Source organism: Athene noctua, chromosome 5 (genome assembly GCF_965140245.1).
Source record: "Athene noctua chromosome 5, bAthNoc1.hap1.1, whole genome shotgun sequence".
In the NCBI taxonomy this organism is placed as follows: domain Eukaryota; kingdom Metazoa; phylum Chordata; class Aves; order Strigiformes; family Strigidae; genus Athene; species Athene noctua.
The window spans coordinates 30,877,986-30,905,151 of record NC_134041.1 but is presented as its reverse complement, the minus strand read 5'-3'; the positions used below and the strand labels follow the sequence as shown (position 1 = coordinate 30,905,151).

At 52.7% G+C, this 27,166-nt stretch overlaps 1 protein-coding gene across 1 annotated transcript in view; it reads left to right on the top strand.

The window, feature by feature from the left end:
- The window catches only part of CACNA1E (calcium voltage-gated channel subunit alpha1 E), a 113,717-nt gene that overhangs the window by 82,572 nt on the left and 3,979 nt on the right, over positions 1–27,166 (top strand). The window contains exons 27-45 of the mRNA XM_074906927.1: positions 2,899–2,910; positions 4,913–5,009; positions 6,171–6,331; positions 6,778–6,915; positions 7,489–7,690; positions 7,890–8,054; positions 8,485–8,595; positions 9,617–9,700; positions 9,786–9,911; positions 10,105–10,170; positions 12,096–12,187; positions 12,638–12,803; positions 12,927–13,054; positions 20,886–20,982; positions 22,719–22,824; positions 23,967–24,074; positions 24,604–24,704; positions 24,976–25,082; positions 25,724–25,832. Coding sequence (XP_074763028.1) covers positions 2,899–2,910; positions 4,913–5,009; positions 6,171–6,331; positions 6,778–6,915; positions 7,489–7,690; positions 7,890–8,054; positions 8,485–8,595; positions 9,617–9,700; positions 9,786–9,911; positions 10,105–10,170; positions 12,096–12,187; positions 12,638–12,803; positions 12,927–13,054; positions 20,886–20,982; positions 22,719–22,824; positions 23,967–24,074; positions 24,604–24,704; positions 24,976–25,082; positions 25,724–25,832 — 2,176 coding nt within the window. The remainder of the gene's footprint in view (positions 1–2,898; positions 2,911–4,912; positions 5,010–6,170; positions 6,332–6,777; positions 6,916–7,488; positions 7,691–7,889; positions 8,055–8,484; positions 8,596–9,616; positions 9,701–9,785; positions 9,912–10,104; positions 10,171–12,095; positions 12,188–12,637; positions 12,804–12,926; positions 13,055–20,885; positions 20,983–22,718; positions 22,825–23,966; positions 24,075–24,603; positions 24,705–24,975; positions 25,083–25,723; positions 25,833–27,166) is intronic.

Below are 27,166 nucleotides of genomic sequence, written 5' to 3'. Positions count from 1 at the left end.
GGGCAGCAGCTCCTTCCCCTTGCTTTTGCCCACTCACACCCTCACTGGCTCATTGCTTTTGCCTTCCTCACTCTCCTCACCCCTCTTTTTGCCCAGTGCTTTCAGTCACTGCTCTCTCCTCAGGAAGAGCACACGAAAATTCGGCTTGCTCAACACAGGGATGAACATGCCCCTGGGCAGGGCGGGGGGCTGACCAAAGACCCCAGCATGGGGAAGGGGCATGGGGCAAGTCTGCTGGCTGTGAGGACATTGCTCTGAGCTGCTGGGAGGCCACACAGGCCACCAGGAGGATGGCTTCAGCACCACTGGGGTCTGGCTGATCCCCCCTCTGCCAGGGCAGCCCCTCAGAGCATGTCTGGGGAGCTCAAGGGTATTGGCAGCCTGAAGATGCAGGGTGGTTTTTAGGGTCTTTAGGAGGGCAAGGGAGCATTTCCTTCCAAAGCATCTTTCATCAAGACTTTTTGATGTCTGAAGGAGCATAGGTTGATGACTCAGCCTGCTCCTGGGTGGAGGGATGTCTCTTCCTCCCACCCCATAAAAGTGGCAGTTCCTGGGGTAGCCCCTGGTGCTGGCAGGGTCCCTGCATGCCAGTGCCAAGCACATGGGGAAGCTGCCATGTGGTGTCCAGACTCGCTTGTCACCTGTCTGCCTCCACCCAGCCTCCCAAGGGAAGGACAGGTCCCTTTGGGCATGAGGCAGCTGAATTCTCAGGGGTGAGCACCCCCATCAGCTGTGACACAGAACCTGCTCTGTTGGAGAGGGCCTTTGCATGTCCACATACGTTTGTAGCAAGCATCTATGTCGCCTGCTCATTCTTGTAGCCATGAATCGGTAGATACTGAGTTGTGTTGTGAATGTGGGCTCTTCATAATGTAAACCTGCAGGATTGTCCCTCCTTGCCACGTCTAATGGTGGCTTCTGCTGGAGGAGATGATCTCATGGCTTCAGGGATGAGGGGAACAAAGGAACTGCAGTGATTTCCAATGGGGTTATAGGTTATAAAGCGTTATGAAGAACACCTGCCTCTCCCGTTGGCACCTCGTCACCGCCATGGCCCCAGGAGCTGCAGGATGTTTGCCAGCTATACATGTCCCAACCTTCCTCCCTCCCTCCCTTCATTCTGGTCTCGAGAGGAAAACTCTGACAGTGATATCTGAATCCCTATCCTTTTCTTCTCCCACCATGAGGTCTTTGACATAGGGCCAGGAGGGACTTGTCCTCCCTCTCCCCCTCTTCGCCTCCACAATGCTTCTTGGGCAAAGTGATGCCCATAGTGTGGCTGCAGTGATTATGTGGCTGAGGGTGGCTGGTGACTGGGTCCAGCACTTCCTCGTAGAAGAAGTGCTGGGACATGCTGTACCATTTGGGTTTTCTACCCCTTTTGCCCCCCCTCTGTAGTTCGGTTTTCCTGCAGAGGTCCTGGGTAGCCATGGGTGCAGCAGGAGGTCTCTGAGCTAGTCCAGCATCATCTGCTGGCTGTCAGTGCCAATCAAAATCACCAATAAGCAAGTGTCCACCCATAAAGCCATCTCTTTGTGTGCTGTCATGGATTGTCCAGTGCCCCTTCGGAGCCCATACATCCTGAGTGAGAGGCCATCTTGGCTCATCTGTAGCTCTCCACATGGAAAGCAAATACAACAATTCAAACGCAGCTTAAATAAAAGCCCAATATAAAACCATAAATCTCCAAAGAGTTCAAATTAAATTAGCTGAAATAACCAGAACTGTAACTAAAGACCCTACTTGCTTTTGCCTGCTGTGGCACCCTCCGAGGAGTAATTTTGCAGATGAGCGTTGCTCACTCAGAGGTCACTCAGAACTCACTCAGAGCTGCTGAGAGGCTGTGATGCCTACGCCTGTGGGCTTGCAGCAGCAGGAAAGGCTGAGCAGTGCAAAGGGTGGTGGAAAGGTCGAGTGGTCAGTGCATAGCCCTCGTCATCTTGCCTGGTGAGCAAGGGTAGGAGTTTCTCCACCCAGAGATACCCAGCAGAGGTGCCTCTTTCTTTACCGAGTAGCAAAGCACCTGTTAGCACCGGTGTCTGGAAGCAAGAGAGATCCCTACGTACTGCAAAATAACCTGGTGTGAGACTGGTCAGGACTGAGGTCTGATATCTCATTGCAGAAGTGCTGCAGAGTTAAACTATCACCTTTTCAACACACCTTCCACTTGTTTCACTAATGTGCAGCCAGGGCCTGGGGTTATTTTTAAGTTTTTAAAGAAATTTTTTACTTGGTAGGCTTTGCCCCCAGTGCTGAGCACTCTGTGCGCACATGGCAGGGACTTAGCTCAGGCAAAGATGAAGGTTTTATCTCTAGAGACCTTGTAGACCACCTTGGCTTGTCTGAGCAGGTGTCCTGCCGGGTTGCAGGAGATCCTGCACTGTAACTCAGGCTCTTAATCAGTGAATTTCTTGATGGAGGCAATTTAGCAGAGTTAGCCTATTTGGATGGGAATTATTGTGGCCTTGCAGGTAGGTTCCCTTTGAGATACTTGCTTTTGGCTGGTTGGGGCTGAGCCTCAAGTTCCCTCCCCAACTCCTGGCCAAGGAGGACCATGCGCCTGCCTGCTGTTGCCCACCGTCCCACTCTCCATGGGTTCCTCTTGCAGCAGAGGTTTCACTACACATCTCTCTCCCAAAACCTCCAGCAGGAGGGCAGGGGCTCCTGGCTTGCTTGAATGAGTGCTCTGTGGAGATAAGCCCCTTCCTGGAGGACACAACATGGGTCTACACATCATGCTTTTCAACCCAGGCATGGGGCAGCAGAGAGCTGCCCGAGAGGCTGCAGTTGTCCCTCTGCAGCTGCCCCACCACTTTTCTTACCTTCTTCCTCTGTTCTCTCTTTTTCCCCTCTCTCTGTTGGTGCTGTTTGGTGGCTGCTGGGCTGGATCACCGACAGGAATGCTTTGGGGTAACTACGCCGGTCGGGTTGCCGCGGGGTGCTGCCCTGGGGAGCGCGGAGGGGACGGGCGCAGGCAAATGTCCATTTATCTGATGCCGGTGCTGACCCTTAGCTGCATTCCCAGAGACTGGATTACACTACTGTGCATGCAGCCCTGTGTTGCCCCGGCATGCATTAAGGGTGGTGTGCTCTGGGAAAGTGCAGGTGGAATTTTCTTTGCAAGCGATGCAATTCCTTGCTTTCAGAGGAGACTGCTTTCACTGCAGATTGCAGTCTCTGCAGTACCCAGAGATGGTGTGAAGCACACCCAGGGGAGCAGGGCACAGGGAAAGCGGTGTCCATCGCAGAGCTGACAGCTCTGCCATGGTGGGGGCTTTGCCTGTGCTGAAGCACCACAGGGACTTCAGCCCTGATGTCCTCCAAGGGATGGGATGTGGTTCATGCCAAGCTCAGGGGGCTGGGAAGAGCTCTTAGTCTTGGCTGTAGACACAGCAAGGCCAGGCTTTCTTCCAGGCATTAGCCAGCCCTACATCCCATATCTGTGTTGGATCCCAAGCAAATCCTTGGAAGTCTCCTGAGGTCTGAAGAGGTCCCTCCTCAGCAGTATATCACTGCAGTTGAGTTGTCCTTGGTGGCAGCTTGCACCAGCTCAGAGCTGCCCCCAGATCCTCACCCCATCCCTGAGTCAGATGCTCTGGGTGCTTACTCAGGTCATGACACTGAGCAAAGCTCAGAGTTGGGAGGTGCAGACTGGGTCCTGGGGCTGTTTGTAGAGTTGCTCCCCATGCATTTGTGGGGCTGTGCCCCTAGGGGTTTGTTTACAACAGATCTTAGTGGATGTGTTGTACAACAAACCTTAGTGGGTTTGCTTATATGTCTTAATGAATATTGTGCTCCCTGTTGCATTAACTCTTGCAAAGAACTGTGTAATTTGGAGCATCTGTTGTTGTAAGTCATTTCCTTGAGTTTTTTTGAGGGTGCCTGGTGGATGCAAACTGGGCCACCTTCACCAGGACCTCTCTGCTCCATCCTGGGATCCAGCCCACAGGTTTTAGTTAAAAGACAAGAAAAAAACCCTCATATTGTGGTTGGGATTAATCACCATATTCAAGAAATGAGGGTCTTGAGCAGTGTTAGTGCTGCTTTTCTAAATAATCCTAATAATAGTAAGCTCTGCCTCCCTCAGCTGACTTGGGGTGAAGGCAGCACAGTCCTGATCTGGAGAGGGAAGAGAGGGCTGAGATGTTGTGAGGTGGAAGATCAGGCTGACCAGATTGGGTAGCACTGATAGAAAAATGCAGAATGCCATGAGACAGCATTTGTGCAAAGAAACCAAGCACAGAGCAGGTGCTTTCCTAGGTGAATGAAAGGACTATGAATCTTGAGCTTAGACCAGGATAGAAAACCCTTTGTGAGAGATCTGTGTAGATCCCACTGAGCGCATCTCCCTCATTTTATTGTGAATTCCTTGCAGCCAGTAGCAGTGGAAGAAAATTATTTGCAATGGTGGGGGCCTTTTGCAAGTCCTATCTGCAAATGGCACATGCTTGCAGTAGGGAAGCAAACCTCCTGGCCCTCGAGCAGCATAGCTTGGGGACACGGGGGAGGGCAGTGTGCCACAGCACCCTTTGGGCAGCTGCCCTTCTTCGGGGAGATGCAGTCCTGGCATGTCGCTGTTTCCCACAGTGAGGGGATTTGTTAAGGTTGCTGCTTCCCAGCGAAGGGGAAAGGTGCTAATCCCAGGGGGGAGATGCTTGCTTTATTTTTCGTCTCTGCCAGCTGTCAGTGCGTGTGTTGGAGGAGACTCATTTAGGCAAGCTGAGCACTCAGCAGTCACACATTTGTGATTGCTGGCCCCCACAACAGCATGTGGCCCTCCCGTTTCTGTCCTCACACATGCTGGGGAGGGTGTTAGCTGTTGATAAACCCCTGAGCATCCAACCTCAGGTCTGCAAGGTTATTGTCTCTCCGTTTCATTTTTGGGTGCGTGTGCCTCCCTCTGACATGCTAGGACCAACAAGGGCCGGGATATCAAGACCATCAAGTCTCTCCGTGTGCTACGAGTCTTGAGACCGCTGAAAACCATCAAGCGACTGCCCAAGCTGAAGGTAATGATCCCCATCTCCTGCCTTACATCTGTCTTCTCTGGCATGGACCAGTGGGTGCAGGGACCACATGCATGGATTTGCTCAGGAGAGATGAACAAGTAGCTTTCAAAGCAGTTGCTGTGTTTTAGGAGCTCTGTTTTCAAACACAACGCCCTTCAGGCTGCTTCATATCTGGCAGAGCAATGAGTTATTAAAAGCAAGCCTGGATCTCTGCAAGGTGTCAGAGTTAGTTCCTCTGCCAGGGAAAGTGAGGCTGAAGTGGTCATGAGACAGCAAAGCCCAGATGCTCTCCTGATAAAATAGGCTGCCCTGGCTTTGGTAGAGCTCAAATTTCTTTCCAAAGTTCATTATCTTTTCCACCAGAGCAGCCTGCAAACAACTCGGGATTTTGTGTGCTGTGCCATCACGGTGTTGCACCAGAGGGGGATTTCCCATCTGAATAGAGGAATTATTTATGCAGCACAGGTAGGATCATGGATTTCCCTACCTAAGCTGTTGGAGTATAGAGCCAGAAATGAGTAAGAGATGGAGGAAGTCCTGAGGTTTTTCACACAAGGCAATATTTAGCTGATGGATAAGGCCCAGGGTGGCATGCCAGAGACATAAGTTTTGACCCCAACTGTTCTTCCCAATCAGTGGGTGGATTCAGCCCATGTCAGATCATTTCTGGACACCTCTGTCTTCACCATGAAGCAGGGATAAGGACATTCCTCTCTTCCTTAAAATGCTGTATGAACTAGGGCTGAAAGCACAGCCTGGGGAGGTGCTGCTATTGCAGGCAGAGGTATTCGCTCTGCCTTGTTATTCGGGGTGATGTGAAACAAATAAGTGTTTACTAATTGGTCTTGAGTGCTGCTAATTGCATCATGGGGGCTGTCTCCTGTCTGCTGCTCTGGTTGCAGAGAACATTGAAGGATATAAATATCCATCTCTGCTGCTGTCTCAGGAGCTGCTCCATGTCCATGGGTGTGCTGAGAGGTACTCCAGATGTTAAACTCGCTCATAAAATAGCCCTTTGCCTGGAGGAAGTCCCTGATCTTTCCTCCTTTCCACCCAAGGAATGGGAAATACCTTTCCCCATAGTAGTCCTGAGGAAGGTTTTTGTCTTGCCCTTTGCCAAGGCTGTTAGTTCCCCAAGGTGAGCTATGCCCTCTCCTGCAGGCTGTCTTTGACTGCGTGGTGACTTCCCTCAAGAACGTCTTCAACATCCTCATTGTCTACAAGCTTTTCATGTTCATCTTTGCTGTCATTGCCGTTCAGCTCTTCAAGGGGAAGTTTTTCTACTGCACTGACAGCTCTAAGGACACAGAGAAGGACTGCATGTAGGTGCCCTTTTCAGTAGGTCCGATGCTGCTGACACCTCTGGCAAAGGCGGGGTGCTGGGTAATGTTGAATTTGGGTTCCCAGTTAAGCCCTTGATCATGACATGCTCTTGGCTGTAGTCTCTTGGGGTGGACAGCATGGACTGAGCCCTGTCTCCCTTGCTGTGTCAGCACTGTGCATCCTTGCATGGGATGTGGGATGCAGAGCCCTGTATTTTGCTCCTGTTCTCTTTCCTCCTTCTCTCTTCCCTTTTGCTTTCCCCTTCTCTCCTTTCCCTGGGTTGTTATCCAGCCTTTACCCATTTCTCCCTCCAGCCCTGCAGGAGGAGAGGTTGTGTCTGTTCATCCCCCACCCCCCATACACACACTGTCCCCAGGTTTAAAACTGCTGTCTTATAGTCTGGCAGTGTAAAAAGAAATGCCGCTGCTCTCTTCCAACCTTACAGAGGGAACTATGTGGACCATGAGAAAAACAAGATGGAAGTGAAGTGCCGGGAATGGAAACGCCATGAGTTTCACTATGACAATATCATCTGGGCTTTGCTCACCCTGTTCACAGTCTCCACTGGCGAGGGTTGGCCCCAGTGAGTATTCTGCTCCATCCACCCCTCTTGACTTAGGGTGGGCACATCCCTGTTGGGGTGGTTGGGTTAGTAACTAGCCAGGTGGAGCTGAAAGAGAAACTGCTGGGCAGGGAGGAGGAGAGAAAGAATGAGAAATTATGTCAAGACAAAAGAACTTTAGCCCCCATATGAAGCTAGAACTATGTCTGGGGTTAGCTTCTTGCTTAGGGAATGAATGATGGATAACCCATTGTCCTGTGTGGCCCTGAGGTGTATCTTAGCTCAAGTTTAGAGATGACCATAAGACTAGCCATTTCTTCATGCTCATGGGAGCTTGGGCAATTTTTTTCTGTGTATGTGGATCACTGGAAAATCCATTTTCCATCAGGAGCACAGGCAAAGCACTGTAAAGCAAGCTGTAGCCACTTAGAATGGTTGTCCTTGTAAAGTAGATTGACAGAGGTTTATCTTATCACTGTTACAACTGTGAACAGACAGAGCTAGCTGTACAGAGTGGGTCCCATGAAAGTGCCACGTGGTGGCAGTCCTGGTGGGCATATCTCTGGTTGCTTTTCTTCACCTCTCTGCCCACAGGGTGCTGCAGCATTCAGTGGATGTGACAGAGGAGGACCGTGGGCCCAGCCGCAGCAACCGCATGGAGATGTCCATTTTTTATGTCGTCTATTTTGTGGTCTTTCCTTTCTTCTTTGTCAATATTTTCGTGGCTCTCATCATCATTACATTCCAAGAGCAAGGGGACAAAATGATGGAGGAGTGCAGTCTGGAGAAGAATGAGGTATGGTCTGGGGAGGGGCAAAGAGAGTGTTTGCATGGGTTTTCTGCCATTTGAGAGCTTGGAGCTCCCTAGGTGTTGAAAAGGTGTAAGAAACCCGTGAGACACCTGCCTGCCCAGCCCGTGAAAGAAAGAAGTATAGCAGCCACTGTCCCCCATGTTACCACTGTCCGGGGTCTGATTCACATTGGTTTTGTTCCAGAGGGCCTGTATTGACTTTGCCATCAGCGCCAAGCCCCTCACGCGGTACATGCCCCAGAACCGGCACACCTTTCAGTACCGAGTCTGGCACTTTGTGGTCTCCCCATCCTTTGAGTATACCATCATGGCCATGATAGCGTTGAACACCGTGGTGCTGATGATGAAGGTGAGCTGGTCAGAGTGAGCCTGTCCTGTTTAAAGCAGTGGGGAGAAGGAGGTTTGGTCAGGATAGAACTGGAGGGTATTTTGGTTGTTTCTAGGAGATGCTTTGAGACAGAGTCTGAGCATGTATTCCCTTGGCATAGTCACTTGAAACACCACATGCCCCAAACTGAAGGCAAGATCTTCCTTAAATGAGATGACCCAAGCGGTCTGGACCTCTTAAGTACTATAGAAAGATCTGGATTTACTCTGGGCTTCCTTCTTAGAAGGAGTGGCAGCTTTCCTGGGAGAGGGGTGGAGAGGGGAAGGAGGAGATGGTCTTGAAGCACCCAGGGCAAGGAACGCGGACCACTGCAGGTCTTCCCTGGGACAGTCATCAGCCAAGAGGCTGGCAGGTCCCCTCCTGGCTAGCAATGTCTTTCTCTTTCCATCAGTACTACTCTGCTCCATACACCTATGAGCTGGCCCTGAAGTACCTGAACATCGCATTTACCATGGTGTTCTCCTTGGAGTGTGTCCTCAAGATCATCGCTTTTGGCTTCCTGGTGAGTGGTTGCTCCTGTTCTTGATGAGGGTGTTAATTTGGACTTTGGCAGCACACAGATCACAGAGGAAAGGTGTTAATAATGTGAGATTATTGCTATTTATTTTGGGTCCCAACCTGAGAGTTGCTTTTAGGTTGGAATTGCTCCTCTGGTTCTCATTAAACTTCCCAAGGCTGGTGGGGGAACCCACACCATTGCTTTACTTCTTGCCTTGTTTCTGTGATACTCTGGTACCTGGACTGTGTATGTGCTGTGCAGCTGCTCTGCTAAAGCCAACTGCTGCTGCAGTCATGCTGATGGCTGCAGACCATTGTCCCTGGGAGCCATGAGATGCTGGTGTGTTGCTGTCCTCGGATGTATCAGTTGGACCAGACCCTGACTCAAACCTGACCATCAGTGAGACCTCCCTGCCTAATTCACAGTCCCCAGCTGCTCATTTAAGATTTGAAGCCACAGACTGAATTTTCTTCAGCTACCCTTTGCTGCTTATGAGTAACTGTCAGATTTGCTTTTTTATTTTCTTTCCTGTCTCTAACTCATACTGGGAGATGAGGTCCGCTTGCAGGAGGGTTTCTAGCCACCCTCTTGGCTTCCAGCAGTGCCAGCCATGGTCAAGTCCAATCTTGCACCAGCTGCTGCACAAACAGCAGGGGCTGAGATGGGTCTGGGTGCCTGCAAAGAGGAGGGCAAAGCAGCCTCGTGGCTGTGAGGGTTGGCATGATGAGCTGGTGCAGCCTGATCAGAGCTGGATGTGGCCTCTTTTCCCGCTCCCGTTCACTAGTGTGGCGTGTTGGATGTGTGAGTCATCTTCCCGGAGAAGCTGCTCGCTGCAGACTTGCTCAGGTCTGTCAGCGACTCAGACGTAGGACGGTGCTCCAGACCATGGCTGCATACAAATGGATGGCAAGGTCTCTGCTGCTGCTGCCATTGTCCATGAACAGCTTTGGCACGTGGCCCAGCACCCTACAGGCCTCTCACCCCCAAGCTCAAACCCATGTTCCTTCTCTCTTTCTTTTTGCAGAATTATTTCCGGGACACCTGGAACATCTTTGACTTCATCACAGTCATCGGCAGCATTACGGAGATCATCCTGACAGACACCAAGGTGAAGAAGGGGCTGGGAGCAGCGGGTTGTACTGCTGCAGGGTGGGGGGCTCCTGCCTCCCTCTCACCCTCTCATCTCCTCCCAGCTTGTGAACACCAGCAGCTTCAATATGAGCTTCTTGAAGCTCTTCCGGGCTGCTCGGCTCATCAAGCTGCTGCGCCAGGGTTACACGATCCGCATCCTGCTCTGGACATTCGTGCAGTCCTTCAAGGTAAGCCCCACGTGCCCTGGTCTGCTCCCAGGCCACAGTGCTGGAGTGCTGCTCCCAAACTCAGGCTTGTTCCCAAGGTCTGACTTGTTGGCTTGTAGAAGAGATGGATCGGCACAGCTTACCTGCTTGCTTTCTGTAGTACTCTGGAGCTGGACCTGTGCTAAATGAGATGACTCATCTGCTTCTCTTGCAGGCCCTCCCCTACGTCTGCCTCTTGATAGCCATGCTTTTCTTCATCTACGCGATCATTGGGATGCAGGTGAGCACAGACATCTCAGTGTGCATCCCTCTGGCACACACAGGCTGGACCAGCATGTCCTCAGCATTATGCACAGCAGCCAGCCTTGTGCCTGCCTGGCATTGCTTCACTTGGTCACCGTGTCCAGGAAGGTCCTGAGCAAGGAACAGCTGGTTTGGGAGCTGCAGAGCCACATGCCCTGGGGGAGCCGCCACGGGCTTGTTCAGTCAAGCTCCTCAGCTGTCTTCCCAACTTACACCCTTAGAGTTGTGGCCTTGGGGGCTCAACTGGCATCCCATGAGGCAGCTGCTTTAAAATCACCATCCCTTCATTTAGAAATTACACCCTATCTCCAACTCCCTTGCATCCCCAGAGACTGATTTCATGCCTGAGGGACCTGTTGAGCAGCCTTCTGCTTCTCCCATCTGAACGGCTGGATCACGGTGGTGCAGCCCACCATCCACCTTGTCCCTCTGTGGAGGGTTTATGTTGGAGCCACGGCACTGTTGGTCTGCCTGGACTCTTGTGCCTAGGGATGTGCAATGACCTACCAGGCAGTGGGAGGTCTGCAGAGCATGGGAAGATGTGACCTTTCCAGGCTCCAGCTGGTAAATAAGAAGCACATGAGCTAAAACCCTCATCTCCACATGTGCCATGGTGCTGGCTCAGTTCAGCAATGACTAAATCCCACACTGAAGATCTGACAAAGCATCTTCAACAACGCTCGGGATCTGAAGCTGCCCGACGAGCGAGCTGCCGCAGTACCCAGGACAGGCAGATTCTGGGGAGGCAGTGGCCCCCGGCTTGGGCTGCTTGGCAGTGCTGGTGTTTAGTCTCTTCCACCTCCTCTCTCCTGCCCTGAGAGTCCCATGGGTGGCTTTGGCCTCTCTGTCCTACACATCTCGGCACCGACTCCAGGTGTTCTCCATGCTAAACAGCCACCATCTGACTCAGCCCCCCTCCCTGCTGTGTGGTAGTATTTGATTTATTTTATTTTTTCTTTAACGCCATTGTGAACAAATCCCCAAGCAGTAAAGTCTGTGGGCGTTATTTGAGCAAAATAGCTGGAGGCAGAAAATATTCTACAATTACACATTCCAAAAACCTGTACAGGGAAAAAAATACTCTGCAGTTAGTATATTTTTAGGTTCATGGAAAGTGGAATAAATATTTAACAGTAATAACAGCACATTTTTCCTATTTGAGGCACTTCACGAACATTCATTATGTCCTACCACAGCCTTGGCCGTGGGTCATTATTAGAGTATTGTCCATGTTTGGGGCTTTGTTGCCTCTTTTGGACCTGGGGACAGTAGTCCTAGGTGTCTGGCTGTCCATGATGGGTCAGCAGCTGGTCTGTCCCTCCCTCACTGAGCCCTTCCCCACCCTGTTTGCACCGCTCTGCCGGAACCAGCATCACAGACTGTTTTCCCATCAAGGGAAGAGCTCCTGGGAGTTTCCAGGACCATGACCCAGCACCCACCCAGGGTGGGGTGACTCATCCCTGTGCCTCCAGCATGCTTTGGGACCTCTGGGTGCTGTATGGTGCTTGGATGCCACCCATAGCACAGCAAAGGGATGGATGTGGAGCGGTTGGCCTCGGTTGATCCCAGGTCCTCTGTGCTCCTGTTTCCATGGCAGCTCGGCCTCTTGCAGCCTTTGCCGCCCACCACAAATCCCTGCCGAGGAGAGTCTCCTTCCCTGATGGATGCTCAGTGCCAGCTCCTTGGCATGCTGGCTGCATGCTGGGGTGATTTTCCTTGGGGGATTGCACAGAGAGGCTGGATGTCAGGTGCTTTCGGGGCTGGCTATGCTGAGGGTGGTGGACCTAGGGCAGGATCTGTCCCTGCAGCACAGGGGTGCGTGCCTGTAAGCCAAGGTGAACTTACAGCCACTTCCCCAGCCACTGAGCTCTTGCCTGAATAACAGCCCTTTTTCTCCTGTAGGTTTTTGGCAATATCAAACTAGATGAGGAAAGCCACATTAATCGGCACAACAACTTCCGCAGCTTCCTGGGCTCCCTAATGCTCCTCTTCAGGTAAGCAACCATAGAAAACTCCTTTGGCAGCATTTCTGGGTACAGGCATTCCAGGAGCCAGGCTGGGCAGCTTCTCACCACAGGCTGTTCAGTGGAGGTCAGCTTTTGGTGCTAGAGAGAAGCTAGGCAACACATGGCCACAGGAGCTCAGGAACCTCTTTTTTCCCCCTACCCTGCCCCAAAAAGGATGTCTGTCTCCCAGCTTTTTGGATCAGCTGGCTAGGGGGAGTTGGCCTCATGTGCCAGAAGCTACACCCTGGCATGGCTGTGCTCATGTGGGTCCAGCTCAGACGCCGTTGACCCAGCACCTCGCTCCTCTGCACGCTGGAGTTGTATTTAATTTGGGCAGGGGGGTTGCACATCTTCTTGTGAGGTTTCTCCTGGGGGCATCCAGCCCTGGCTCCATCCTGTGCCACCATGAGCTGCTGAGCACGGCTGTGTTGGGTGCAGGAGTGCCACAGGTGAGGCATGGCAGGAGATCATGCTGTCCTGCCTGGAGGGCAAAGGCTGTGAGCCGGACACGACGGCAACGTCTGGGCAGAACGAGAACGAGCGCTGCGGCACTGACCTGGCCTACGTTTACTTTGTCTCCTTCATCTTCTTCTGCTCTTTCCTGGTGAGTTCCTCCTTCCCAAGAGCCCTGGGGGTGCTTCTCATCAGGTCCCCAACCTGCACCCCCACCACAGGATCATCTCTGCCCCTACTTTCCTTTCTCTCTGCCTTTCTCCCTTTCATTTAGATGCTCAATCTGTTCGTGGCAGTCATCATGGACAATTTTGAATACCTGACTCGGGATTCCTCCATCCTGGGACCTCACCATCTAGATGAGTTTGTCCGGATCTGGGCAGAGTATGACAGAGCAGCGTGGTATGTAGCCAGCAAGTTCTTTCCTGAGCAACCTCTCAAAGCTGGTTTTAAACAGGTGTTTCTATGTTCTGCTATTGGAAACTGGCTGTGATGCCTGGGACAGTCAGGGAAGGGCTGCTCTCACTTGCAGGTGTTACCAGGGCAGCAGCCAATTCCTACAACACCTAGTGGCACAGGCGTCTTGGGTGATGCTCACAGTTTGCCATGGTGTTTGTCCTGAGCACTGGAGGTTCCTGCTCTTCCTCTCCTCCCTGGCCAGCCAGCAGGTCCCTCTCAGCCTCCTTCCCTGTTCCCATGTACCAGCTGGGTGCCTCTGCCCTGAGACTAGCTGCATCACCTGGTCCCCAGCACCCACATCTCCCCATCAGAGTAGGGCTGAGCATGGCTTGTTCCCAGCAATGGGGAGATGCTGAGGGCCTACTGGGCTCCTGCCAAGTCACCTATGGGGGACCTTGTTGGGTTTGGGGAATTGTGTTCTTATGCTGGCCAGCCTGCTCACCCCTCTAGAGACAGAAGGATTTTGTTTCCTGCATTCATGTCTTGGCTGATGAGGGCCCCAGCGAACAGGGCTCCTATTTACAGGCAGCAGCCTGTTCCCAGCAATGGGATGGGCTCAGAGACCGTACATACTCTGGGTGGCCAGGCTTTGGCTCTGTTCCTGCTGCTGCTGCAGAGGAGCTGCTCTCCACTGCTCCTCCCAGGATGGTCTGGAGCATCCCTAGGGCAGTGTGGAGTCAGCAGCTCTGGGAGACTGTTTGCCCTCCACTCAGCCCTGGCACTACAAGGGTGTCTTGTGTGGCCCCTTCCTCCCTCCCCCAGCCCAACAACACCCTCTTTGGAGCCATGACCCACCACTGCTGTGCCAGGCAGTGTGGGTGATCTTAGCTCAAGAGCACTTGGCAGCCATATGTGCTCCCTTTGGAGACTCTTCACCTCCACTACTAAAGTTCTGCCCTTTGAGAGACCAGCTGCCTAGGGAGAAGTGTGGCCAGCACATCAAAGGGGGTGATTGTTCTCCTCTACTCTGCTCTTGTGAGACCCCACCTGCAGTGTTGTGTCCTGCTCTGGGACCCCCAACATAAAAGGACGTGGACCTGCTTGAGCAGGTCCAGAGGAGGCCACAGAATGATCAGGGGCTGGAACACCTCCCCTGTGAGGACAGGCTGAGAGAGTTGAGGGTGTTCAGCCTGGAGAAGAGAAGGGTCCGGGGAGACCTTAAAGGGGGTACAGGAAAGCTGGGAGGGAAACTTTATCAGGGGGTATAGGGATGGGACAAGGGGTAATGGTTTTAAACTGAAAGAGGATAGATTTAGATTAAATATAAGGAAGAAATTCTGTACTGTGAGGGTGGTGAGACACTGGCACAGGTTGCCCAGAGCAGCTGTGGCTGCCCCCTCCCTGGCAGTGTTCAAGGCCAGGTTGGACGGGGCTTTGAGCAACCTGGGCTAGTGGAAGATGTCCCTGCCCATGGCCGGGAGTGTGGGACTAGATGAGCTTTAAGGTCCCTTCCAACCCAAACCATTCTATGATCATCAGCTCCTGGCATAGTTTCCTCCACTGTTTTTGTCCAACCCTGTGCAACTCGGTGCTGGCCAGATTCCTCCCTGTGGGCTCTTCTCCAGCATTCTTGCTGCTGTGCAAGGGTTTGCTTGTTAGTGGGTGACTGTGCCTTGTGCAAGGGGTCAGTACAGGTGAGTAGATGTCCTGACAGACAACTAGAGAAGGGAGAGGAGGTGAGAGCAGTGAAGCATCCAGCTGCTCAGTGTGGGGCTTCTCACCCATGGCTTTTGGGAAGGATTTCTTCACACCAGGTGCTTCATTCACTCTTGCCTCCCATGTTGGTGGCCTGGGTCTCCAAGACAGTCCCTGAAAAAGCATGCCTGAACTGTCCTATCAATGCCACGTACCACTCTGATTTCTGGGCAAACTATGCTGTTTCATCGTGATACATAGTCAGTGGTTAGGTGATGTGCACAGGAGCCGTTGGTGCTGGGCCCATGGGGGCAGCACTGGCCCTCACTGCTGGGTGAGGAACGGGTGAGTACATCTGAATTGGTCCCACCACCTGTGTTGGGCAGTGGTTCTGTATCCTGAGACTGGGACCATCATGTGAAGGTCTCGCGGGGAAACCACTCAACATGAGGGGGGCTCAGGGATGGGTTTTGACCAATTGATTGGGTTAGCACTGGCCAGGGATGGGAGAAGAGCAAGGAGAAGCCAGAGGCAAAGGCGCTGAGTAGGAGGGTAATGCTGTTCTTTGCCTCCTTGTGTGGTTTCCCTCCAAGCTTGTCTAAGGATGCCCAGGAGGCTGCAGCATGCTGCACCTCAGCACTTCCACCCCACACGGTCCTGCTTCCCAAAGGGCTCTGGTCTGGAGCAGAGTGGGGAGCTCAGCATCTGATGGCCCCTGCACCCTCTCCTGCCAACTCTCCGCCTCGACTGCTTTGTTATTTCAGCCAGTGCAGGAGGGATCACTGCACCTGGGTCTGGGGAGATGTGCTTCTGTGGGCGAGGAGAGGTGTGTGTATGGGAGAGTTTGCTTCAAATAATGTGTACCCTTGGCAGAGCATGGCCTGGTTGTCGGAGCACAGGACTGGACCGTGAGAGACCTAGGTGCTAGTGACACAGCCACCAGTTCACCAGCTGGTCACATTATCTCTCCCCATCTCAGGTTCCCCAGATATTGGAAATACAAATGACTCAGCTGCCAACCTCCCTGGGCCCTTGTGAGGACCAGGGAGTTGGCCGTGCGAGGACAGCCTCTCTGGTGGTGTGATGGGGCATAACTCCATAAAAAGGGCTCGTGGTGGCTAGAACACAACCAAGCTGCAGGCTCACCCCGTCTAAAATCCCAGCCCTCTCCCACCAGGTGTAGGCAGCCAGGGGCAAGATGAGGAAGGGTGATGGGGTGGTGTTCAGCACCAAAACTGTCTTTCTTCAGGGTCAAGATGGGTCAGTGTGAGGAGGTGAGCTGACTCATGGTGGAGAAGGCAGTAGCTGATGTTCATGGCTTTCCCCTCTCTGGATCTGACAGAGCCAGACAGAGAAGAGCCGTGCACCCCCAGGGATCTTGCCCCACAGATGGCCTCAGCATCCCCCAGTTAAGCTCTCCATCCTCCCCTCCACCCTCTCAGTGTCCTATTAACCCACCTGTGCTTCCTTTGCAGCGGCAGGATCTCGTATAAGGATATGTACAAATTAGTACGGGTGATCTCGCCTCCTCTGGGCCTAGGAGAGAACTGCCCCTACAGGGTGGCGTGCAAGGTTTGCCTCCCAGTCCTCCGCCACAACCTGGCCACGGGACGCACCATCCACCCCTTCCCCCCTGCTCCACCACCACTGCGCCTCCCGAGGGACCCCTGACGTTGCTTTCCTTCGAGTTTAAAGAGGTCCGCGGCCTCCCAGAGCCAGCAGCTGTCCCCCTCAAGGGGAGGCATGAGTGGGGCCAGGGGGGCTCAGAGCCTCCCGGGGTGGGTTTCAACAAATTGCGTCCCCCAGCCAGCCCCCCAACCCCTGGCTCTGTTGATGCAGGGAGCCCCTGAAGGGTGCTGGGCCAAATGCCACCATCCCTGCTTGGCTTGTCAAAGTGCCCTCATGTGGGAGCAGAAGTTTTTTGGGGGACTCAGATACGGTTTGCTCCTTGGGAGGGAATGGGGGAACAAAGGCAGGAGGATGTTTGAGACTTTGCCATTGTTTTGCGAGTGAGGACTGGGGGGAGGCCAGGGAGGTCAGGATGACCCCTCTCCCTGGGGGATGCCATGCTGTACCTAACAGACTCTTCCTCGAGTGTGGCACTTGGAGGACACACAACTACGTCTCTGGGGAGCAGGACTCTTGCTAGTCTTGCCCTTAGCTTGCCAGACCTGCTTGGGAGGTGGTGGCACCTGGGCACATCTCTGCAGCTCAGCAGCTCCTCCCTGTCTGCTTGAGCCAAGCTCCTGGCTGCTGGTTATGAGCCCACAGCAGTGATTTGGCCTCCTTGCATCTCTCAGACTTGCACGGTTTTTTTTAATTTTATTTTGGGGTGACAGTTGAGCAAAATCCTGCATCTGCTGCCTTCTCCAAAGTGCAACAACACCTTTGTCTGTGTCTGTGGCATGAAAGGATGAGCCACAGAGCTTGCTCTTTCTTCTGTATCCCTCACAGCATCTGAGGAGATGTACAAGTGAAGCTCAGATGCTCCCGGTTCTTGATCTTGGCTCTGCAGAGAAGATAACTCCTTGGTGTGGCATGGTGTAGCCACCATATCCTTCTCGCCACATCAGAAATGCTTCTTCTAACCCCCATCCCTGGAACAGGTCTGTCACCTTCCACAGCTGGTCACAGGGATGTTGTACACATTTGAAATCTTGAAGTAGACCACCAGAAGTAGAGCAGAGCAAGCAAGACAAGATCTAGATGCTTGTTCATCTCATTTATGAAGAGGTATTTGAGGACAGGAGATTTCGTGCAAGAATCTCAGCTGGCTCGTCTGTTCAAGGAGGGGCTCCTTGCAGTCTTTTCTCTTCTCTGTTGCATCCCTGGCAAAGGATGGTGACTTTGCTGAGGACACTTGTTCAGGTCCATGCAGACAGAAGACACCATCCAAGAGGAATCTCTAGTCTTTCTCAATTGACATCAGGGCTTCATTGCAAATGGTGCTCTCCTAAGCTGGGTCACCTGGTGCTCAGAAGGGTACCTGTAATGCTTCCTGGGATGAGGGTTTCCTGCAGCAGCCTGGGCTTTCTGCTGACTCTGTAGGATGGACAGAGCAGTGAAGGTGGATAAACTCAAGGGAAGGTGGGGACAGAGAGAGCAAGACCGACTTTTGATGTCATGTGAAGGAGACCATCCCCATCTCCTCCTTGTGTTGCCTCAGTCTCCTCCTGTGCATGGGGTATTTCAGGGACATGAGAGATTTTCAGGGATTGCTACTGCCCTGGAACAATTCCCAAAAGGCAAATGATGAAGAAAGAAAACCCATGTGGTCATTGCATCTTGCCACCATGGTCCAGATCCCAGAAGGCCAACCCAACTTGCTCACCTTTCAGTTTGGTGAGCCTGCCCTGCACATCACAGTGCACAGTTTCACCTTCCTGGAGCCCACACCCCTGTCCTGTCAGGCAATGTGACAATGATGACTTGCAGAAACAACCACCAATGTGCTTATGGAGTGGTGGGCAGCCTGCTCTGAAAGAGATGGTTCTTGAGCAAGTTCAGGATGCAACACAGTAGTGCAGCATGGTACAGAAGCACACCTCCTAGGGCATCTGCAGATGGGCTAACTAAGGGGCATTGATGCAGGAAGACTTCCTGTGGAAGTCCATGAAGCTCTGTTGTTATGCTGGAGAGAGCAGGTCTTATAACCACATCTTGCTGGGACTGTAATCTGGCAGCCTGCTCCACTCCTTGGGGCTACCTCTGCCTTTCTTCACCCCCTCTGCTTCTAGCAGTTATGCAAAAGGGAGCCAAAATATCACTTTTCCCCCCTAAAACGAGCCCTTGAGATGGTTGTGGGTCAGGTGAATGCTCCACATGCATTGATTTCACTGTGGACAACACCTATTCCTGAATCTACTCTCACATCACTTGTTATTCTGGTGCTCTGTTCCTAACAGCCTTGTAGGGCACAGTACTAATTTCCTAACCACAGGAGGACAGATGTCCCCCAGATTTCCTCCTCCATCACTCACAGTACTCTGAGTACTTCTCTGAGTACCAGGACCAAGCCATTAGTACCTGGTGGTTTTACAGGCCACCCTGTGCCATAGCCACAGGTCACATCTCTGTCCAGACACAGGACAGAGGTTCATCTCTCCCATCAAGTATGCACTTGTGCTTGGACCAGCTCTTGGGAGCCATCCTGTTCAGGTGGATGTCATTCCATGTGCCTTCTTGTACTTTGCTGTATGGGGATGTGGCTTCTGGGCACTGCTGTGCTGTTCAAAAAGCTTTAAGATCTCTGCTCTGAGAAGCAGCAAAGAGTGCAGCCTGTCTGTGAGAACAACACAGTTCTCATTTGGTCCTTCTTTGTTACTTCCCTCTCATGGGAATCCATTCATCCTTCATTGTGCAGAAAATCTCAGTATGAAAGACCATGTCTGATGTGTGCTGGGCACACTGAAATCCCTCCTGCCAGGAAGTGTGGGTGGAAGATCACTGTCTTGCTTCCTTTTTGCACAAAGTTCTTGAGCATGAAAATTTTGAAGTCACCCCCTCTTTCAGACACCTTGAGTCAGTGCACATCAAGCTCTGCCAAGACGTTGCTTACAGACTCCTGGACCTATTTCCTCTTGATCATTCCACTTAATAGTCTCCGGTGTTGTTATCAGTCCTCTTTCCAACCAATTCAGGTGTGTCAGGTCTCAAAGGGGATGGCTTGCCCAGCCTGTTCTGTGCCTGCACCCCAAACAGATCCTGTTACAGGTCATCACGATCTCTAGTTCACATCTGAAATGTCAGGACTTACCTTGGTGGGGGCCTCTTTGGCCAGGGTCTGCTTCCAAGCCAGCAGTACTCACTGAGAAGAGATCTTCTCCCCTTTCCATGCTGCTTTGAGCACATGGGTAGGGAAAAGGCCAAGATCCCACAGGCAGTGCTTAATTTTTCAGCAATGCCCTCCCTCCCAGGCCACCCTGGCTGTGACAGGTTCCTCTCCAGCAGCATCCTCCCAGCTCAGCAGTAAGGGTTGATGCCTTTGCTGTTCTGAGGTTGCCCTTGCCCATTAACTACCCTGAACATTGCAGTGCAGGACAGAAGCCTGGCACGAGGACAAGAAGAGGTGGCCAAGCCCAGGATCCCTGGGAGATGTTCTTGAGCAGCCTCCTGGATGTGCAGAGAGGTGAACACAGCCCAGATATCTCAGCCTGGCAGAGGGCTCAAGGTGTCATCAGGTGGCCTGTTTTTGTAGCGTTCCTCACTGCAGCAGTCCTAGGCAGGTCCTTACAGAGCAGAGGAGCTCAAAGGTGGGGGTCTGTCCTAGCTGCCTCCCTTGGGAAACCCAAATGAACCCCAATGTTGGAAGGCCCAAACAGCTGCCTCTGCTGAGACTCTTTAAACTCCAACCTGGTGGAACTTGCAGCCGCATGTGGGAGAGAGCCAGAGCGGGAGCATGGCATGTACAACTTTTCCTCCTAGTTTTGTTTTTTCAGCCAATTTAGCATGCCTTTTGCACTGGTGCATGGTGGGAAAGTGATCCATCCGCAGAGCCAGACGGAAGCAACTGGGCATCTTCCTTTGACAAGTGACCCTGGCCCACTGCCTTCTATGCAAGATGCTGCCTCCCAATTGCATAGACCTTATGAGCTGGGGATACACAGCCTTCCAGCTATGGGTTAGGTGGCAATGCAAAGCCATACCCAAGCCCCGCCCCCCCGCCGCCGGGAGGGAAGACACTATGGAGGCCACAGAGCACTGTGGTACAAACCACCGTTATCTCAAATAACCCATGGCTTGAGTGCCGTGTATCTGATTTATACCACTCACACACAGCCCTGGAACCTGTGGGACAAGTTGGGGGCTGCTGGAGGGCTTTAGGAGAGGGGTTGAAACCAGAGAAGGAGTCCCAGACTGCTAGCGAGACAGGCGCTTCAGGCCAGCAGCAGAGAGAGGGGTGAGTTGCTTTCTGTCAGCATTCCTGGGTCTGTGTGAGCAGTGCTATAAATCCATATCAGGACAGTCTCTCATGTATGATTTGCCTTGATTAACAGGTTTCCTGTTCTTTTCCTGTTTGTCCGTTTGTTTTTTCTCTCCTGTTTTCCTGTACTATTTTTGTTTGTATGTTTTTCTGCTCTCTGGGAATGCCTCCTCTCTCTCTGCATCTCCCTCCCTCCCCTTCCCCCTTCATGAGCAGTGGCCGAATCCATTACACTGAGATGTATGAAATGCTGACTCTTATGTCACCACCGCTAGGCCTCGGCAAGAGATGTCCTTCCAAAGTGGCCTATAAGGTAGATCAACCCTTCCTTCTATGGGGGTTAGAGCCGAGCAGGAACCGGGGCTTGAGGGAGCTGCGGGAGGTGGCACTGGGGGGAGCTGGGGAGGCACTGGGGGCATCCAACGTGTTTAGCTTGCTCCTGGGGAGCATGGTGTGCTCAGAAGAGTCCTGACCACACTGGCTGGTCTCCACTGCCAACGCATGTGACGTTGCTGTGGTCAGTCACAAGCCCAGGGAGCTCTGGGGTGGAAGACCCCAGTGGAAGAGGAAAGGCAAGATCAGCAGTAGTGTGGAAGTGGGAGGGTTGGAGAAGATGAGGTGAGGAGCAACCCCGTAGCACAGTTAGGTGAGTGAAATGTCCTTAGGAGCTCACTGACCCAAGCCTGGTCCCCTGGGCTTGGAATCATCCTTGTCCCAACCAGTGCAGAAACAGGGCTAAAGCCCATGGAGGAAGGAAGCAGCTGGGCAGCAAGGACATATCCCAAAGGAGCAGCTCTGTGGTGCATGAGGAGCCAGGCGCATCAGTACAAGCTATCCTAAGGATGGCTTGTGCAAGGCAAAGCCAGGTGCCTTCAAAAGGCATCTCTGAGTTTTACTCCCTGGTTCCTTCTGAGGCGGTGGCCAGCAGCCGGTCCCCAGCACAGGCACAACATGCTCCCAGATGCACTGGCATGGAGCAGGGTAGAGAGGGAGCAAGGATGTGGGGTGGGAGCTGTGTGGCTTTGCTGAGGGCAGCAGCTGCTGGGACAAGACCTGGCACTACAGAGCAATCTGTTGCCCTTTTTTTGGCCATGGGCTGCTGCCTGCAGCCCTTTCAGCAGCATTCAGGGCTAGTGAAGGGGGGATTTCTTCACACTTCCAAATGCGCTGCCACCCTCTCCAGATCTCACATGTTTGTTCACACATGCATACATCCGCCATCACGCTTTTCTAGGAGAAAAAAGGAGGCTTGAAGGCAGAGAAAGGACATGAGAAGCCAGGTGAAAAAGAATGGGCAGGAAAGGGATGACCCAAGGTATTCACAAAGCAAAATATACTCTCTGGAAAGTGGATCTGGTCACTTCAGTTTGCACCCCACCTGCCCAGGGTGGGGAAGGAGCATGGCGTGTCTAACCTGCCTTGGTTGCCCTTCTCTCTTTCCTTCTGCACTTTTTCTACCCCTCCTTCCCTTCCCCACCCTTGGATAATTTGGACCCTGTGCATGTGCTGGCAAACTTCATCTCTGAAAGACGCAAAAAGGGAGCGCCAGGATGTAGCATGCTAGAGGAATTCAGTTGATCTGAAGTCCCTGAAGGTTAGGGACCCTCCTCTCCCCTGCCCTAGGTGGGAAGGGTTGAGAGACGGAAAGCCAAACCACCCAGGAACGGAAACCTGAGCCCCCTCTCCCCTTCCTGAGCATTTCCCTCGCTCACATCCCTGGTGGATCAAGCGTGTCTTCCCAAAAGTGCCGGGAGGTGCCGTGGCAGCCCCGGTGCCATGGGGAGGGGGGGTGCTCAGGGGCCGTTCCTGGGGCACAGGAGGAGCCCTGGAAGGCAGTGAGCCGGTGTCCTGGGGTGGAAGGAGCCGGTGGGTGGGGGGTGGCGGGGTGATCCTTGCCCTTCTTTTTTGGCTGTGCTGTTTTGACACTCTTTGTTGCTTTTTATTTTTTTTTCCCCTTTTATTTAATGTTTAATTTCTTTTCCTCCAGCCTGGTCGATGTGTTTTTCGATATTGTTTTCCGTCCGCTGTTTTCTTCTCTCTCTTGCGCAGAGACTGGTGCTGATGAACATGCCCGTGGCCGAGGACATGACAGTCCATTTTACCTCCACCTTGATGGCACTGATACGCACGGCTTTGGACATCAAAATTGCCAAAGGTAAGGTCAGTGGGGTAGAGAGGGGACAGAGCCAGGAGGGTTTCAGAGTGACCAGCCCTCATCCTTTTGGCAGGCTGAGGACATTTCAGCCAAATTGGGGTTATGCACCCAAAGCCTGGCATGTAGATGGAAGTGATTACCTTGAACAGGCAAATTTCTGCTGCTCTCTATAAAAAAGTCTATTTCTTTAGGGAAGAGGTGGCCAGTTTTCCAGTAGAAGCTGCTTCTAGAGAGCAGAAACAGCTTGATGTCTACTGTGTAAAGGGAGAGAGAGAGAATTCCACTTCCTCCCCATGTACAAAACCAAACCAAGGAGGGAAAAGATCACATGTTCTTGGCATCCTAAGGCTAGGGAACAGAAATCTTTCTCTCGGGGAAGATAAAATGCTCAGAGCAGAAAAACCTGCTTTGTTGTTGTTGCTGGAAACGCTCTGATTCATCAGATCAAAAGCTTTCTGCAGAAACATGCCATTTTCAATGAAATGTCCCCTGAGAACAGCTCAGCTGTTGGAAGAAAACCCAACCCAGGGCAAGATATCAGCATAAGCCCAGGGCTGAGTCCTTGGGTTCAAGCCCCTCTAAATAAAGCAGAGATTTGAACCTGGGTCTCCAGCTTGACAGAGTTGATCCGGGCTCAGGTGTCCCCATTTGGTGCATGTTGACAGCTCCCTTTGAGCCAGGGTCTTCCTAAGCTCAGCAGATCCCTTCACCACTGGCCACAGAGCTCTACTCTCCTTGCACAGCACTGCCAAGTATTTAAGGATTTCAGCCAAGTGGAGCTGCTCTTTCACCAGCACATGATCCGCTCACCAGAAAAGAGAAAGTGGGGCAGCAGCAGGTGTGTGTGGGCTGGAGTAGGATTGGAGCTGCAGAGACGGACCCAAGGCGAGCTTGAAGATGGCAGCTTTGAGTGGGAGGGCAGGGGATGGGGAGATGGAGGCACATATGGAAGGGATGGTAGGAAAGTTTCCCTGCAAGAGCAGGAGACCAGGACCACTGATGCAAGATAGCCCTCCCAGCCCAGAGAGAGCTGGTTGCTGCTTGTGAACCTCATTTTAGTACGGGAAAGGGGTGTTTTTAGTTGGAGCCTGGTGCCAGGTCTTGATGTACGTGGGCCATTTTTTTCCTTCCCCCTGTTCAAGGTGGTGCAGATTGGCAGCAGTTAGACTCTGAGCTTCAAAAGGAGATCCTGACTATTTGGCCTCACCTGTCCCAGAAGATGCTTGACCTGTTGGTACCCATGCCAAAAAGTGAGTCTCTGTGGGGGCTGTCATGGCTGCCAAGTTTCCATCATACCTCCAGCAGCTTCCTCACAAAGGGAGGTGGGGACACATCAGACCCATCCCCAGCTAGGGGAGAAATGAGAAAAGGGTTTGTGTTGCTACAGGCTGGCTTCTGCCTTGCTCTGTCTGAGTGCTTGGGAACCCTCTCGAAAAATGTTTGGTCTACTCCTGCCAAGCCCAGAGTCTCCAGTAAATCATCTCTGGAGCATATAACTGCAGGAGGCTGAGCATCGCTTGGTCTGTTACCTATGATGATGTGATGAAGATGTGTGGCTTGGTGGTTTATGATGATGCTTTCAAGTGACCTCCATCCATTTTATCTCCTCATGGAGTGTCTGGGTGTTCATCTATGTTTTGGAGTGATGGGGAGACTTGGAGGGTCACCAGGCTATCACACAGCAGGGCTGCTTCTGAGATCTGCGCTGGTGCCTTCAGACCTGCTTTTTCTGTTAAGACAAAAGCATCCTCCACCTTCCTTCCCCTCTTATGCTCTCAGCCTCTGACCTGACTGTTGGCAAAATATATGCAGCCATGATGATCATGGATTACTACAAGCAGAGCAAAGCGAAGAAGCAGCGGCAGCAGCTGGAGGAGCAGGTGAGTCTCAGCAAGGGCAGAGTACCCTCATTGCTTCCTACCATGTCCTGACCAAATGTGCAGCCAGCTGCTTGGGATGCAGCTGAGGGATGAGGGTGGTGGTGCAGGTTGGGCTTTGGTGACTACAAGTCACACACACGTGCATTCTCAGCCCCCAACAGCGAACATGAGCACACTGTCACCTTCCCAAGTGCTGGGGATTTGGTTGGTGAAGCACTGGATGTTCATCTGCATTTCCTACAGGCTTAGCTTCTTCCTTTCCTCAATACAGAAAAACGCCCCCATGTTTCAGCGCATGGAGCCATCCTCCTTGCCGCAGGAAATCATCTCGAATGCAAAGGCTCTGCCTTACCTCCAGCAAGACACGCTCTCGGGCCTGTGAGTATTGCCCTGAGAAGAAAGGAGGTAGTCCTGTCACTTTTCTGTTCCTGCAGCCCTTGTTTTGTTCTCTGGAGCTGGCACTGGGATACCCAGAGGGTTAAAGAGCTGCCAAGAGCAGGGGAAATGCAGTCCAGGGCAGCAGCTCCCAGCACAAAGCTTTTGCAGGATTCCAGGTAGCTGGTGTTGCACCAGCATCACCAACAGCAGCGGAGGTGCCTAAGAGGGATGGCCAAGTATCTATGTGACACTCTTCTTTGCAGGACCAAGACCACTGAGTACAAGCTCTCCTACCTAGGAGGGTCTGGGATAGACCTGAACCTCGATAGCAGTTGAGCAGCAGGTCTCTGTGTGATGCAGGGTTGGGGGATCCCAGCACCCTGGCTGGTGGGAATGAGATAGTGGGAGTTGCTGGTACTACACAGGATATCCCCACTGCTGCCACAGGACCTGGAGCACTGGTGTCCTCTCCTGCCTGGGCACCGCTTCAGCTCTCCAAAGAACATGATGTTTGTCCCGGGGGTCTCGACAGCCTGGGCAGCAAGCGCAGAGGGTCCCCAGCTCTGAGCCACTGGAGAGGTGATGCCCAGTGGTGGCAGCACCCGGGTTGTGGCCTCCCTGAAGCTGGACTGTCTTTGCAGGAGCAGCCGAAGTGGGTTCCCCTCACTGAGTCCGCTCTCGCCGCAGGAGATCTTCCAGCTGGCGTGCATGGATCCGGCCCACGGGCAGTTCCAGGAGCACCAGTCTCTGGTAAAATTACACACTGCCTGGTGGGTGCTCACCTGGCAGTCCCAGTGAGGATGCTGGTGGGCACGGGGAGGTGTGGGCCTGCTGGTATGGTGGAGAAATGCTGCTTCCTGCCCCTGTGGCAGCGAGCACAGTGGAAGGATGGCAGCTGCTGGGTCATGCATGAATCTAAAGCAGGGGACAAATGTCCCCGATTGTCCCCCAGCTGGGGCTCTGGCCTCTCACCTCTGGGCACTGGGGACACAGCCATCCCTGGACCAGTCCTGGCCAGTGAGCCAGGCAGTGGCAAATGCTTTTGGGGCAAGAGCTGTGACTGGGGTCCAATGTCCTGCAGTAAAATATCCTTCTCTTCACAGGCTGCTCTTTTTTCCACTGAGTGCTCATTTCAGTGGGTTACCCCGTGCTGAGTGATGGTATCTGATGTTTTCGGATTCATGTTCATTTTGTTGTCAGTGCTGGTGTCCCCAGTCCCAAACCGAGCTGTCAAACTGTCACCAACTGGAGCATGCCCCTCCGGCCTCACACACATGCCAGCCGGCAGCAGCAGTGTCTGTGTGTGTGTGTATATATATATATATATACATATCTATATACATATCTATATATATCTCTCCATGTCTGTGAGTGTGCATTCGTGCACCACCCCGACACTTGTTGGGTGCAGTGTTGTACCACTGTGCATCTCCAGCCCGGTCTGTGTCCCCGGGGTCTGTAGTACTCTGTGTGAGCTGTGTACTGTGCAGGCGAGCGTCCCCTGCCCCAGCCACCCCGACCATGCCACCGTCCTGCCAGCAGAGAGGTGGCAGATGAGACTCCCCCGTCCCCATAGAGTCACCTTCTAGCAGATCTTGAGGGTTACTCCCTGCACATCTCCTTGATACCACGTCCTGTACAAAACAGTCCCCTAAATTGGGAACTAACCACAGTGCAAAGGTGCCATGGGTGGCAGGATTTCTTTTAATGGGGATGTGGCCAGAAAGCCTTTACAGCAGGGTCAGGCAGAAAATCCTGTACGTTTGTCCTCTTCTGGCAAACGGAAAAGGAGTTAAAGCCCAGGCAGGCAGGGCATTACCAGATCCAGGCAGGATTTCCACTGCCACTGAAGAGGTGCAAGGTAAATTGGCCATCAGGCAAGCCTGAAGCACCACATTTGGGCTTATCTGCTGCAGATTGTGAATTGGAGATTGTTTTTCAGTGGTGGCATGATGGATGATATGTCTTAGACTCCCTTTTTGACCCACTTAAATTCTGCCCCTGGTTGAGCGAGCAGGGCTGTCCCCTGCAAATGGGGCAGAAGCAGCGCGCTGCCCTGCTCCAAACCCATCCCAAGAGCTTGG